The sequence below is a fragment of the Alosa pseudoharengus genome, unplaced genomic scaffold (genome assembly GCF_046254945.1).
Source record: "Alosa pseudoharengus isolate Yale_2024_CS ecotype anadromous, Long Island Sound unplaced genomic scaffold, YU_APseudo_1.1 YU_APseudo_1.1_scf_12, whole genome shotgun sequence".
NCBI classification, from domain to species: domain Eukaryota; kingdom Metazoa; phylum Chordata; class Actinopteri; order Clupeiformes; family Clupeidae; genus Alosa; species Alosa pseudoharengus.
This window is the reverse complement of record NW_027468587.1, coordinates 32,782,106-32,796,081: the sequence shown is the minus strand read 5'-3', so window position 1 is coordinate 32,796,081 and position 13,976 is coordinate 32,782,106. Positions and strand designations below refer to the sequence as shown.

The 13,976-nt window shown below is 51.5% G+C and overlaps 1 protein-coding gene across 1 annotated transcript in view; it reads left to right on the top strand.

The window, feature by feature from the left end:
* vps13b (vacuolar protein sorting 13 homolog B) overlaps window positions 1-13,976 on the top strand; it is a 330,552-nt gene that overhangs the window by 284,885 nt on the left and 31,691 nt on the right. Inside the window, exon 45 of the mRNA XM_076281294.1 lies at window positions 12,434-12,589. Within this exon, the coding sequence (XP_076137409.1) occupies window positions 12,434-12,589 (156 nt within the window). The remainder of the gene's footprint in view (window positions 1-12,433; window positions 12,590-13,976) is intronic.

Here is a 13,976-nt window from a genome sequence, read left to right as displayed (position 1 = left end):
CTCCTTCCAGAATCTTCCCTCTCTCCCAGATCAGTGGTGTCACGCTGAGCGTTGTGTGCTTGGTGTGTGACTGATGGTTCATTAGAGAGTTGGCTGTTCTGTGACTGATGTTTCATCAGAGAGTTGGGTGTTTCTGGTCTGTGACTGAATCAGTTTCATCAGTGCATCCATTCAGTTTCAGAGCTGTTTCCTAAACAACAGTGCATACTCACAGCTATCCTACAGCACAGACACACACACACATTCATACCTGTCCGTACACACATGAGCACACACACACTATAGGTCTAGATATTAATATATTCATTATAACCATATCATACACATGATAATGATATAATATGTATGTATATTTGTCCACACACACTTACACGCGCGCACACACAGACACACACACAGACACACACACACACACACACACATACACAAACACACAAACCCAGAGGCAGGGCTGTGGGCTGTGAGGGTCTGGCCAGTGTTTTGGGATGACATCATGGCTGAGATATGAGTGTGTCCCTGCTGAGCTCTCTGGATCCGGAGCTGATCCACCGATAGCTGTGTAGTGATCCGTCCCTCTGCGCTTTCCGCTCTGCTCACCCTCCACACACACACACACACACACTCACACACACACACACTTATCCATGCGCGCACACACACACATCCATGCGCACACACACACACACACATCTACACACACTCATCTACACACACACACACATCTACATACACACTTACACATGCAGACATACACACACACACATGCTCATTCACTCACTCTTAAACACATACCGGTATGTACCCACATGCATGCACGCACACACACACACACACGCACACACACACACACACACAGACACACATGCGCGCACACACATAGGTATATTTATGGAGGCGTACGCATCTGCAGGTCAACAGTAAATGGACCCATACACATGCATGGTGAGAGTCAGAAAGAAGGCCACAAGGTCAGAGCCTGCCAGGCCTGCTGAGTGTCACGCGCACACACACACACACACACACACACACACACACACACACACACACGGACACACATACATATCATTGGCATGCCTTCACACCCTAGTCATTTTCGCGCACAACGCCCCCCCCCCCCCCCCCCCACACACACACACACACACACACATATGTGATCAGTGACCATGTGTGTTCAGCTGGAGCGTTGTGTCGCGTCTGACCTCTTCACCAGGGACCACGGTGTGTTTGGGGGGGGGGGGGTGGTACTTCTGCGCTCTCCCTGGTTCATTCATTCATTCCCTCTCTCTATCACGCTATCTCTCCATCCATCTCTCACACCCTGGATGTATTTCCAATGTGTGTGTGTTGTTGCAGGGTAGATAGAGATGACTGACATATCTGCGCTGCTCCATCACAGGATACACATGCTAGATGGATGGAACGCAGGAGGATGGAGGGATGGAGGGAGGGAGGGAGGGAGGGAGGATGGATGGATGAGTGGAAGTACGGATGGGTGAAAATCCCTGTGGTTAGTGTGGTTAGGGGGGAGATGGGGGCAGCGGCTGTCAAGGACTGTCAGCGTTGGCTGGAAGAACACTCCATGGCTAACAGGGAGCCAATATGTGTTCAGTGGGGATCTAGTGGAGACGTGGACGTGTCAGAGTGATCCCCCACACACACACACACACACACACACTCACTCACACAGAGAGAGAGAGAATCGAAGAAAGATAAAGATAAGGTCAAATGAAAGAGTATGTGGTTATAAAGAAGAATGAGAGAGGGAAAGGATGAAGAGGCTAGAGTAAGGGGCTCTGTGTGTGTGTGTGTGTGTGTGTGTGTGTGTGTGTGTGTGTGTGTGTGTGTGTGTGTGTGTGTGTGTGTGTGTGTGTGTGTGTGTGTGTGTGTGTGTGTGTGTGTGTGTGTGTGTGTGTGTGTGTGTGTGTGTGTGTGTGTGTGTGTGTGTGTGTGTGTGTGTGTGTGTGTGTGTGTGTGTGTCATGAGCCCACATTTGCAGGAATTAAGAACAGACTGAGGGATCAAGTCTGAAGGTAATGAATCTCACCAAGTTCCTGTCGCTTGCCATGCCACATGGCTGTCATTTTTCTTTCTCTCTCTCTCTCCCTCCTTCTCTCTCTATCACACGCACTTTTCCTTCCTTTTCTTTCAGTCCTCCCTCCCTCCCTCCCTCCCTCTGAAGGTGAGGTATGTGGTTTTGATCATTTCATTATTGTGAATGAATTGAGCTGTCTGCCTCTGGGGTACAGCTGTGTGACAGGTTAAGACCAGGCTATCCATCTGTAGTACAAGGGGACCGCCGCTCTAAAAACAAAGAGAGAGAGAGAGTGAGTGAGGGCAGAAAGGAGGAGAAGGGGAAAGAAAGAGAGAGAAAGAAAAAGAGATGAAAAATAAATAGAGAAAAGGAGTATGTGTGATTGGAAATGAAGGAGTGAGAGAGTGAGAAGAGAGAAGGAGACAGAGGGAGTTGGTGTGGGAGAGTCCAGGGTCAGTAGCCCTGAGGGCCACATTAGTTAAGACGAGGTGCCCCCACACTGATAGATGAACCTGCCCCTGCCTGTTCCACTGGGGCAATCTGCCCCCTTCTGCCTGCCCCACTGGGGCAATCTGCCCCCTACGGCCCCCTACCGCCCCCATCACTCTTCTGCCACCTTCCGCTGAGAGGAAATGAAGGTCCTTCTTACTGGACACCTCTTCTGAGAAAACTAGAGCGACAGGTTCCATAAACACACGGGCACCGTTCAACCTCCACACACTCATTACATTGGCTTTCACCGCTATCTGGCCTGTCCGGGTCCATGCATGTGTCTTTGTGTGTGTGTGTGTGTGTCTTGTGTGTGTGTGTGTCTTAAGTGTGTCTGTGTTTTGTTCCCACATGTTGTGTAACAGTGTTTATGTACATTGTGTGTGTGTTTTTGTTTGTGTGTGTGTGTGTATGGCGTGTATGTAAGTCCTATGCCCCTATTGTGTAAGTGCTAAAGCGCCACACTTTAGCTTAGAGTCAACAGACAGTGGCCTCCAGTAGGGCCCTGGAGCAGGAGCAGGAGGGGAGGGGAGAGAGTGGAGGCCCCAGCCCCCCCAGCCATGCTGCTGTCAGGGACACCTCATCCCAGTCTCCCCCTGCAGCCCCTGGAGCCCGCGAAGAGCACTATATCTCCCCCTGAGCAGTGTGTGAGAGTGTATGAGGAACGGGGTCCTGGCCTCTCACACACACACACACACACACACACTTTCTAAGCAGAGATCTGTCTCCGAGTCTGACCACCTTCATGAGGTGTGAACACATATATGGTCCCTCCTCACACATGTGTCAGCAGCCTCATGGGCACACACACACACACACACACACACACACACACACACACACACACACACACACACACACACAGATGCTCCTGACTCCTGAACACTGTGTCTATCTGTGCATCTGATGAACAAAGTACTGACACACAGACACGCACATACTCACTCACACACAAGCGCACACTCACACGTACATCAGAAGCTCGGGCTACTGCCAGCGTGTTTGAGCCACACATGTTAACAGGATGAGGCGCATCCCTCGCCCTGGCCTGTGCGAAGTCCAACACATCCCCGTTTGCCGTCCTCTGACAGCCATATTTGTTTTGCCTGTCTCCTCTTCCCTGGTCTGTATACATCCTCCCAAATCCCCCCGTGCCCTCTGCAGAGGCCAGGCCTTGGGAGTGTCCTTGGGGGGAAGACACTTGGAAATGGAGCGTGTGTGTGCAGGATTAGCGTAATTACGCTCGCATGACGAGGCCAGCGGCGATGCGGGCGAGGAGCGGAGAGGAGCTGGATGGCGCTGCGCTGCACTCGCCACGCTGTTTGTTTTCCCACGCAAAATCCCCGTGACGTGCCGGCCGCACGGACACGCTGGGAAACACGCTTTCATCTTCCCTTCTTCTGCAGTATGGTGCAGCTCGCTCTTGCGTTCTCTCTCTCTATCTCTCTCTCTCTTTCTCTCTCTCTCTCTTTCTCTCTGTCTCTCTCTCTCTCTCTCTCTATCTCTCTCTCTCTCTTTCACTCATATGCTTTTCTCTCTCTTTCTCTCTTTCTCTCTTTCTCACATGCTTTTCTCTCTCTTTCTCGCACATGCTTTTCTCTCTTTCTCTCTTTCTCTCGCTCGCTCGCTCTCTCTCTCTCCACATGCTGGAGAATCTCCTCCACTTGCGTACATATGGAATGTGTGTTCCCATATCCCTTCTTTCTCTCTTTTGTCTTTGAGTGCACATACTCCGTCTCAGCAGTCTTATTCTATGCAGGGCCAGTAACAACACACACACACACACACACACACTTTTTTTCTTTTTCTCTTACCTCATAAACCTGACTAATAATGAAGCACTTCCTGCCTCTGTGCACCCCACGCTCTGTTGCCTGTGTGCGTGCGTGCGTGTGTGCACAGTGTGTGTGTGTGTGTGTGTGCGTGCATCTACAGTGTGTGTGTGTGTGCGTGCGTGTACAGTATGTGTGTGTGTGCGTGTGCGTGCGTGCGTGTACAGTATGTGTGTGTGTGCGTGTGCGTGTGCGTGTGCGTGTGTGTGTGTACGTGTGCGTGCGTGCGTGCATGTACAGTATGTGTGTGTGTGTGTTAGCATGCGCTGCTTTACGAGCACGTCCTGGTCAGGCCCTCCCTGCTCCCCTGCCTACAGCACGGCTCTCAGTAAATGCTTCAACACCTGTCCACTGGGCCAGCGCAGTTCATTACGCTCTTTATTCATGGAATGTTGGAGTCAGAAGCAAAGTGTGTGTGTGTGCGTGTGCATGTGCGTGTGCGTGTGTGTGCGTGTATGTGTGTACGTGTATGTGTGTGTACTTGTGTGTGCGAGAGTCAGACAGACAGACAGAAAAAGATAGAGACAGAGCTGGAACAGGCCTTTGTGTGTGAGGAAGAGAGAAGTTTGTATAAGTATAAGTATATATACTCTTTTGATCCCGTGAGGGAAATTTGGTCTCTGCATTTATCCCAATCCGTGAATTAGTGAAACACACACAGCGCACAGTGTACACACAGTGAGGTGAAGCACACACTAATCCCAGCGCAGTGAGCTGCCTGTATCAACAGCGGCGCTCGGGGAGCAGTAAGGGGTTAGGTGCCTTGCTCAAGGGCACTTCAGCCGTGCCTACTGGTCGGGGTTCACACCAGCAACCCTCCGGTTACAGGTCCGAAGTGCTAACCAGTAGGCCACAGCTGCCCACAGCTGTGTGTGTTTTTGACAGAATGTTTGAGTTTGTTTGTGTGTGTGGTGTGTGTTTGTGTGTGATAAGGTGAACCTGTGAGTATTCACGTGTTGTTTGTGAGCGGCCGCTCCCCCATCATCCCCATCTCCAGCCCACGTCACCACCTCCACGTCTCATACACACTTGCTCCTCCACACTCAGCCCACGTCACCACCTCCACGTCTCATACACACTTGCTCCTCCACGTCTCATACACACTTGCTCCTCCACGTCTCATACACACTTGCTCCTCCACGTCTCATACACGCTTGCTCCTCCACGTCACCACCTCCACGTCTCATACACACTTGCTCCTCCACGTCTCATACACACTTGCTCCTCCACGTCTCATACACACTTGCTCCTCCACGTCTCATACACACTTGCTCCTCCACGTCTCATACACACTTGCTCCTCCACGTCTCATACACACTTGCTCCTCCACGTCACCACCTCCACGTCTCATACACACTTGCTCCTCCACGTCTCATACACACTTGCTCCTCCACGTCTCATACACACTTGCTCCTCCACGTCTCATGCACACTTGCTCCTCCACGTCTCATACACACTTGCTCCTCCACGTCTCATACACACTTGCTCCTCCACGCTCAGCCTCTCCAGCACTGCCTCTCACTGAGCCAGAGGCCTGACTCTCACACCTACAACAGCCAGAACAGCAGCTGTGAATACACACACACACACACACACACACACACACACACACACACACACACACACACACACACACACACAAGCAGTGCGCTGCCAGATCTCCAGGGCAGCGGCGCTTGTGGTCATAGTTGTTTAACAGGATTGGCCGTTGGTCAGACTTGTTTGTGTGATTCCTGACGAGGGCTCCCCTGTTCCACCGCACCAATCCCTGCACGCCCGTGCGCCAGCCTCATAAACATGGGGGCAGGAGGCCAGACAAAAGAGGCCAGTGTTTGTGTGAATGAGTGAGGGCAGACAGACACAAACACACACACACACACACACACACACACACACAGGATTGGGCTATTGTTTGAGTCTGGCCGCAGTGATGTGTGTTAGTGGGATGGCAGTGGTGTGTGTTAGTGGGATGGCAGTGCTGGGGTGATGCTGGGCCAGTGCTGGGCCGACCCACATCAGTACTGTTGCTGTGTCTGTGGCTCCTGCACTCTGAGACGGCACCACTGGCTGCTGCTGCTACCGCCACTGCGCTCCCCAGCGCTCAGACCTGTGGTTACCAAAGTAGAGGGGAACAACAACACACTCATTTTCTTTCTCTCTCTCTCTCTCTCTCTCTCTCTCTCTCTCTCTCTCTCTCTCTCTCCCTCCCTCACTCTCTCTGTCCCTCTCCCTCACTCATTTTCTCCTATTGTCTCTCACTCTCTCTCTCTCTCTACTGCCTCTGCCTCTCACAGGTTCTCTCTTTCTCTCTCATTCTATCTTATGCTCCATCTCTCTTTGTGTCTGTCTGTCTCTCGTATTCTTTCTCTCTCTATCTCTCTCTATCTCCCTCTCTATCTCTCTGTCTCTGTCTCTCATTCTCTCGCTCATTCTATAGTTCACTCATTGACCACAGTCCATCAGACTGCAAAGACACTGGACCGCATTCCGCCGCGGTTTCCACGGCCACTACTCAGACAGCCTGGTCTTTGTTTTGTTTTGGGGGGGGGGGGGTTGTATCATCCACACCGCAGACACTTGCCTCGCATGCAGTGTCTCTAGCAGATATCCCCCTCTCTTCCCCCATCTCATCAGGCTGGGACGGTCAGGAATGGAGAAATGGGGTCATTTGGGGCCGACGCTCCCCTCATCTCCTGCTCAAGACTGCTCTCCACAATCAAAGGCTCGCACAACCAGCAGACCGCTTTATTTACTTGCAAATCTGCCCTGTGTGTGTGTGTGTGTGTGTGTGTGTGTGTGTGTGTGTGTGTGTGTGTGTGTGTGTGTGTGTGTGTGTGTGTGTGTGTGTGTGTGTGTGTGTGTGTGTGTGTGTGTGTGTGTGTGTGTGTGTGTGTGTGTGTGTGTGTGTGTGTGTGTGTGTGTGTGTGTTTGCGTGTGTGTATGTATGTATGTGCGTGTCTGTGTCCTCCCCTGTGTTGTGTTGGGGCTTACAGCCTGTGGGGCCTCAGACACTACTGCCAGACACTCTTTAGCCACACACTGCTGCCCGCAGGCATGAAGGAGGTGGCACACTGTCTGGACCCCTCTCTCTCTCTTTCTCCCCCCTCTCTGTCACTCTCTCTCTCTCTCTCTCTCTGTTCCTATTTCACCTCTCTTTGTCACTCTCTTTCTCTTTCCCTCTTTCTTTCTGTGTCCCTTGTTCCCTCTCTGTCACTCTCGTTCTCTCATTCCATCTCTCTCTCTGTCTCTTGCTTTTTAGTTATTTCTGTGTATTCTCTGTTCTTCTTGTTCTCTCTCTCTCTCTCTCCCCCCCCCCCCTGTTTGTCTGGATGTTTTGAGGCGGACATGCCACTGAAAAACTGTCCTGTTTTCTTTTTTTCATCCTCCTCTTCCCCTCCCCCCCCCCCCCCCCTTCCTCACTCTGTTGTTGTCTGTCTGTGCGGAGAAACCTGCTTCCCATTAGGTGCGTGGCTTGCTCTCTGCCCTGCCGACGCGAGACAACAAGGGCCCTGTTTCGCACTCCGGCCCATCTTCCAGGAGAACAATGTGGGAGCTGGGGGAGGTGGGGGAGGTGGGTGGAGGTGGGGGTTGGTGGAGGACGGGGGTGGTATGCTTCCAATTTCCCCGTGGCTGTGTCTCCGGATCGGGGGCAGCGGGCGGCGGGAGCTCTGCAGGCGGGTCCCGCAAGTCTCCCGAGGACAATGGAACGTCGATTACCCTAGCGTGGTGGACTGCGTCTGGCCGCCTCGCTAGCGTTACGGGCAGGCGAGCGCATTCCTGCGCGCGGGTCCGAGAGTGGGGCGGGCGAGGGAGAAAGGGAGCTGGAGGCCATTAACGAAGAAAATGCTGGAAGGATATGCCTTTTCCTGTCTGTCCCTGAGGAGTGGGTGGTGTGTGTGACTGTGTGTGTGTGTGTGTGTGTGTGTGTGTGTGTGTGTGTGTGTGTGCATGTTTGTGTGTGTCTGTCACAGTAGCAGTTGCCAAAGCGCTGGAGATGTGATCTCAGCACAGTATGCACACACACACACACAGGCACACACACATACTCACACACACTCACTCACACTTTGACACAGTCTGCTTATTTTTCCCCATTTTTGCTTGTGTCAGTTTAGATTGATACACTCTGCTTGTCACCCACAAACGCAATGATTCATGACTTCCTTAGTATCAGTGCGCATTCTGTTTGCATTCTTGTTGTGAATGGGTACAACATTTAGTCTTCATGGCTCCCCAGTGGTTTTCCTGCCTAGAGCTTTCGTCATTAGCGTTTCTCACCCATGATGAAGAACCTGGCCCATCCTAGCCGAACTCCTATTACAGGAAATTGCTTTGAAAACATGTTCGTGACCCCAAAAAAAAGCCCCCGTTCAACCCTGTGGGCTTGGTCTAGACACTCTGCCGGGGGATTTCTCTGCCGCTTGATTGACTCATTGTGTAATTAACGTTACTGATGGCTCACACTGTCTGTGAATGTGTCAGGGCCCCGGCGTGTTTGTTTGAACTTATCGGCGTCACCTAGGCGACGGGTAGAATGTTTGTGTTGTTACGCTAGAAATAATAAGAAGTCCCGGGACATGCAGAAGCCACTCACGCGGCGGGTAACCCCTGAAATATGCCAGACGAGCCCAAAAGTGACAGGGCTGAAGCTTGCGCCCGCTCGAGTGCCTTTTGAAACCTGGGGCCTGTAGTTTTAGCCAATCATGTTGTGTCACTTCGTATATCCACCTCAGGGGCATAATGGAAGCCTACAGCTGTGGCCCTGCATTGAGCCAGCAATCAACTGGGCCTCGCGGTACCGACATTTTTACAGCACATTCTCTCCGCGCGGGAGAGGTGGGTGTTAGCGGCGCGTAGTCGGCCGCGGCCTCTCGCACAGCTGCATGTTGGGAAATATGTGCTCGCTGCTTTCCCTGCAGGACCAATAAGGGCCTTGTCCACTTGCCAGGCCCGTTATCCCTCTCGCTTCCCGGCCCTGGGCTCGGAGGTTCTCCAGAGCAGCTCGAGGATTTTACCTCTAAACTCATTACACGGCTGCAAGGGTCGGGGCAGGTCGGGGCTAATGTTACCGTTAAGGGCGCGCACAAGCGCTGGCATGCCGTAATTTATGACTCAAAGGCTTACCATAACTGCTGGGGTCCTAATAGGCCCTAACCAGATGTGTTCTGTCCAATCGAAACTGGAACCCAGAAGCGTTCTGGAACCGTTCTGCCGGTCGGGGGCCAGCTTCGGGCGGTGCAGTCCCACCCCCGCGTACTCTTAAAGGAGTCCTGGGCGCTGGGTCAGCATTTGTTTTGGAGCTACTTGTAAGAGTGCCCGCGCTGACCAGAAAAGCGCACAGGGCAAATGATCGGCCCTCATGAAAACAGGGACAACTATTAACACAATTAGCACTGTGCTTTTTAAACTGGAGAGGCTCAGTTGTGCAGCCAAGAGGGGAGAAGAAGGTGAGCACAGAGCGGGTGAATCACATTCAGCACGTAGAAATCTTGTGAAACACACACACACACACACACACACACAGAAACACACATACTCATACACACACACAAAGACACACATATAGCACATACACATTCACACACACACAGAATTACACAGACACACACCTACACATACTGTACACATACAAACAAAGAAATACACAGATACACATATACACATACACATTCACACACACAGAAACACACAGACACACATATACACATAAACATTCATACACACACAGAGAAACAGAAATACACAAACACACACACACATATACACATTCACACAAACAGAAATACGCAGACACACACACATACACATACAAACACAGAAACACACAGACACACAGTACACATACACATTCACACACACAGACACACACCTACACACACACACACACACACACACACACACACACACACAGAAATACACAGACACACACAAGCATATGATTCATGGTTGCAGGGAGATGACTTGACTTGGACTGGCGGCCGTTGTGATGACATAGAGCAGTGGATGGTGTGAGGGCATTTGTTCGCCTCCCTCGTCTCTGAAAGCCACTCATTCACTCACTCAGTCGCCCAGATGTCAGCGCCGAGACAGAGAGATGTTTTGGTTCCAGCCACTAGCGTCTGCTCAGCGCTCACAAAGCCCAGATGAAACGCGGCGCGGGTCTCCTCGCCTGGGCCTCCTCGCTCGGGCCCGCACGGATCCGCTGAGCCTTCCCCCGGGGGCCGGCAGAGGCCCTCAGGGGGCCCGGGGGGCCGAGCCCAGCGTCTCGGTGTTTGTCTTTCTGTCTGAGTCACCGTCGCACTCGCTGGACGGTATTAACGGCCCCGCAGATGTGGAGGAAGGCTCGGCTTTCCGCAAAGGCATTCACCCTCGTGCAGTGGAGGGAGGTGGGGGGCTAGATTGGATCCGCTTTAAAGAGTCAGCTTTGGGGTCAAGCAAAAAAAAGGAAACTTTTAAGACAGGATGGGGTTTGGTGTGGAGGTGGGGGTGGAGGTGGGGGTTGCAGGGATGAAAGAGTGACTTGTCATTAATCGGTGTCCTTTACTTCTGGCCACGTTGTTTTTGGCCACACCTTCGCTTTGAACGCTTTCATGTGGTCATGTCTCGCAATTCCAGTCGAGCGGTGTCACCTTTTCACTGTGCGTCTCTCCGGCAAAGTAAAACAAAGAGTGAGTGTGTCTGTGTGTGTGTGTGTGTGTGTGTGTGTGTGTATGTGTGTGTATGTTTGCGCGTCCCTCGAAGGAGTCTGGGAAGGATACTGTAATGGCTCCGCACCAAAGGTCAGCGCTAAATGGACCCGATAAAGTGGACTGTTGAAATGACACAGAGGAGCGTATGGATCAGAGGTGCGGCTCCTTCCTCTCGCCCCGGCGCGTTGTTTACACCTCTCTGCCACTTCCTGGTGACTCACCGCGCCAGGAGATCGCTGCGCTATGATGTCATTTCCCCCCTCTGGAGGAGGATGATCCTCCAGAAATTGGATTCAGGCTTTGATTGGCCTCTGTTTTGGTAACCGGAGTCGTCTTCAAACGCGCGGAGAAGTCACCGGTTCAGAGCAACAACGCGCCTCAGCCAGGGTCCACTCCGCCACTGACCCCTGCCGCTAATTTGTTTTGCTTTCGGTGTTCGGGTGACCCTTCAGCGCGTGGAGGCTAGGCCCAAGTGCAAATCCTCAGAACCTCATTCACCGTTTCAACTCTTTGTTGTTCTTTTTTATCCTCCCTGCTCCCCCTCCATCTCTCCCTCTCTCTCTGTCTCTCTCTCTATCTCTCCCTCTCGTCAGTTGTTCTTTCTGAACTTGGCAATGACGTTGGCCCTTTTAAGCGGCCTAAGTTCTGGGAGGTCACCGCTCAGCCTTTAATGGATGAAGATGGCTCCGTTGTGTAAACTGTGTATTACTTCACTTGTTTGTCCAGCCCGTCGCTTGACAAGATCACGGGCAGCGATAGAAAGCCTCGTTTTTATTGGAGGCTTGTTTAGCGCGAGAGGGGAGAGCGAGCATCAGAAGCCGCCCGCATCTGGGAGTGTTTCTCAAGCGGTTTTCTATTCAGTTTATTGTGTGTGACCCGCACGAGCCCATCACTCCAACTGCCGCACACCCTTAAGCACGCTTAGCTCCATAAACAGGAAGCGTTTTATTCTTAACAAACAATCCGTAAACACTCCCCCTTTTGTTTACTTGCCATGTGCACCAGCATAAATAGGAACCAAATTAGAAAAGGGATTTGTGCTGCTTGGTAGTCTTTTGGTACTCTGTTTGGGCACACACATCACATCTGTGTCTGTGTGTGTGTGTGTGTGTGTGGTTTACATATTACAAGGCATCAGATAAAGAAAATCAAACAATTAAAGAAAAATCTGTCTGTATATTTTAAGAAGTTGTGGATACCTTTTCTCTCCATGTTTATCCTCTTGGCTTTGATTGCAAAATGATTAGATTATACTTTGAGCCTGATTTTTTTTTCCAATTAATACATGTATGTTTTATGTGTGTGTGTGTGTGTGTGTGGCTGTGCGTGATTGCGTGTGTGTGTGTGTGTGTGTGTGTGTGTGTGTGTATGTGTTTGTTGTGTTCCTCCAGCTGCTGCACATCTGTATCGAGGGCTGGGGGAACTGGCGCTGGTCGGAGCCCTTCAGTATCGATAACGTGGGGACGTTGCTGAGGACCATCGAGTACAAGGGCCAGACCGCCTCCCTCATCATTAAGGTGCAGCAGCTCAGCGGCGTCCAAAAGCAGGTAACACACACACACACACACACACACACACACACACATATTATATGCCCATTTTATCTTCTCGCTATTTGTCTCGTTCACCCCCCCCCCCTTGTTTTCTCTCTGCCATTTTCTCTTTCACTCTTGCTTTTTCTCCATCTTGCCCAATGTTTTGTTCTTCACTTTCTCATTTCTCACCGCTCTCTTTTTTCCCCTCTCTCTCTCTCTCTCTCTCTCTTCCCTCACCTCCCCTCTCTCTTCCCTCACCTCCCCTCTCTCTTCCTCTCTCCTCCCTTCTCTCTCCCTCTGAGTCACCGTTCTTTTCCAGATGTAACTCTCTCAAACTAAGCATCTAAAAACATCCTCTCGCACTAAACGATGGCTACTGCTCACACAGAGCACACACATTACACGCACAGCGAGCATGACTTCACTGCTGTCCCTCATCTCCTGTTGTTATGAGCTGGATAACTTAGCATTTATTTAGGAAATATTTACAAACTTTAATTAGTCTTAGATCGTCATGGATAATTAGACGGTGAATTGCGCAGACGATGAATTGCTAGTGTTTTGTGAAATATACTTATATGAGTAGATTGTCGGAAAGCGCTCCAGTAATTGCTTCCATACTGAACTGAAGGCCATTGACAATAAAGAGGTCTGACGCAGGTCAGCTCTTCAACTCCACCCGCCCTCTGTCCATCCTCCGTCCTCCTAAGCCCCTCCAGCAGGACAACAAGTCCACTCAGGAAGTCCAGGCAGCGGGCGCTACGTCATGCTCCTCCGCTCGGAGGCGGACGGCTGAAAGTGGGATGTTTTAATTGTAAATGAAGTGCTACAGGAGGCGAGCGCGTCTCTGGCCCGGAGAGCTCTCGTAAAGCATGTTCCAGCCCTGTTTCCTGGAAATGCAGCAGGCGCAGGCAGACAGTGGGGGAAACGGAGAGAAGTGCAGACTCTTTGTTGTGTAAACACTGTCAAGTGTCACACACGCCCCACGCCCCACTCCCCAGCCCCGTCTCCTTTTCTCTCTCTCTTTCCAGCTCTATATCCCTCTCTCTTTCCCTTTTGATCATTTCTCTCTTCCCCCCCCCCCGGTTACCCTCAATTCTCTGGGGCAGTGTCCTGTCTGGTCACTGCATTGCCCCAGTCAGACATGTTGTTTTCATTGGTGGGAGATGTTGGGGGTACCCCCCCCCCCCCATCACATCTAATCCCCCCATACGAACAAGACAGCTTATGACAGCAACAACATGCCGCCACATGGCGCATCGCTCCCCAGACTTGTTTTGTTTAGTTTTTTTTTATTGTAGTTGTTTTTCCTTATGAGGGAGAATCACTGAGTGTTGTGGGCAGGCATCAACATCAGTCAATGTTAGGCTAGCGTTAGCGCCACGTTCCACTCCACTGC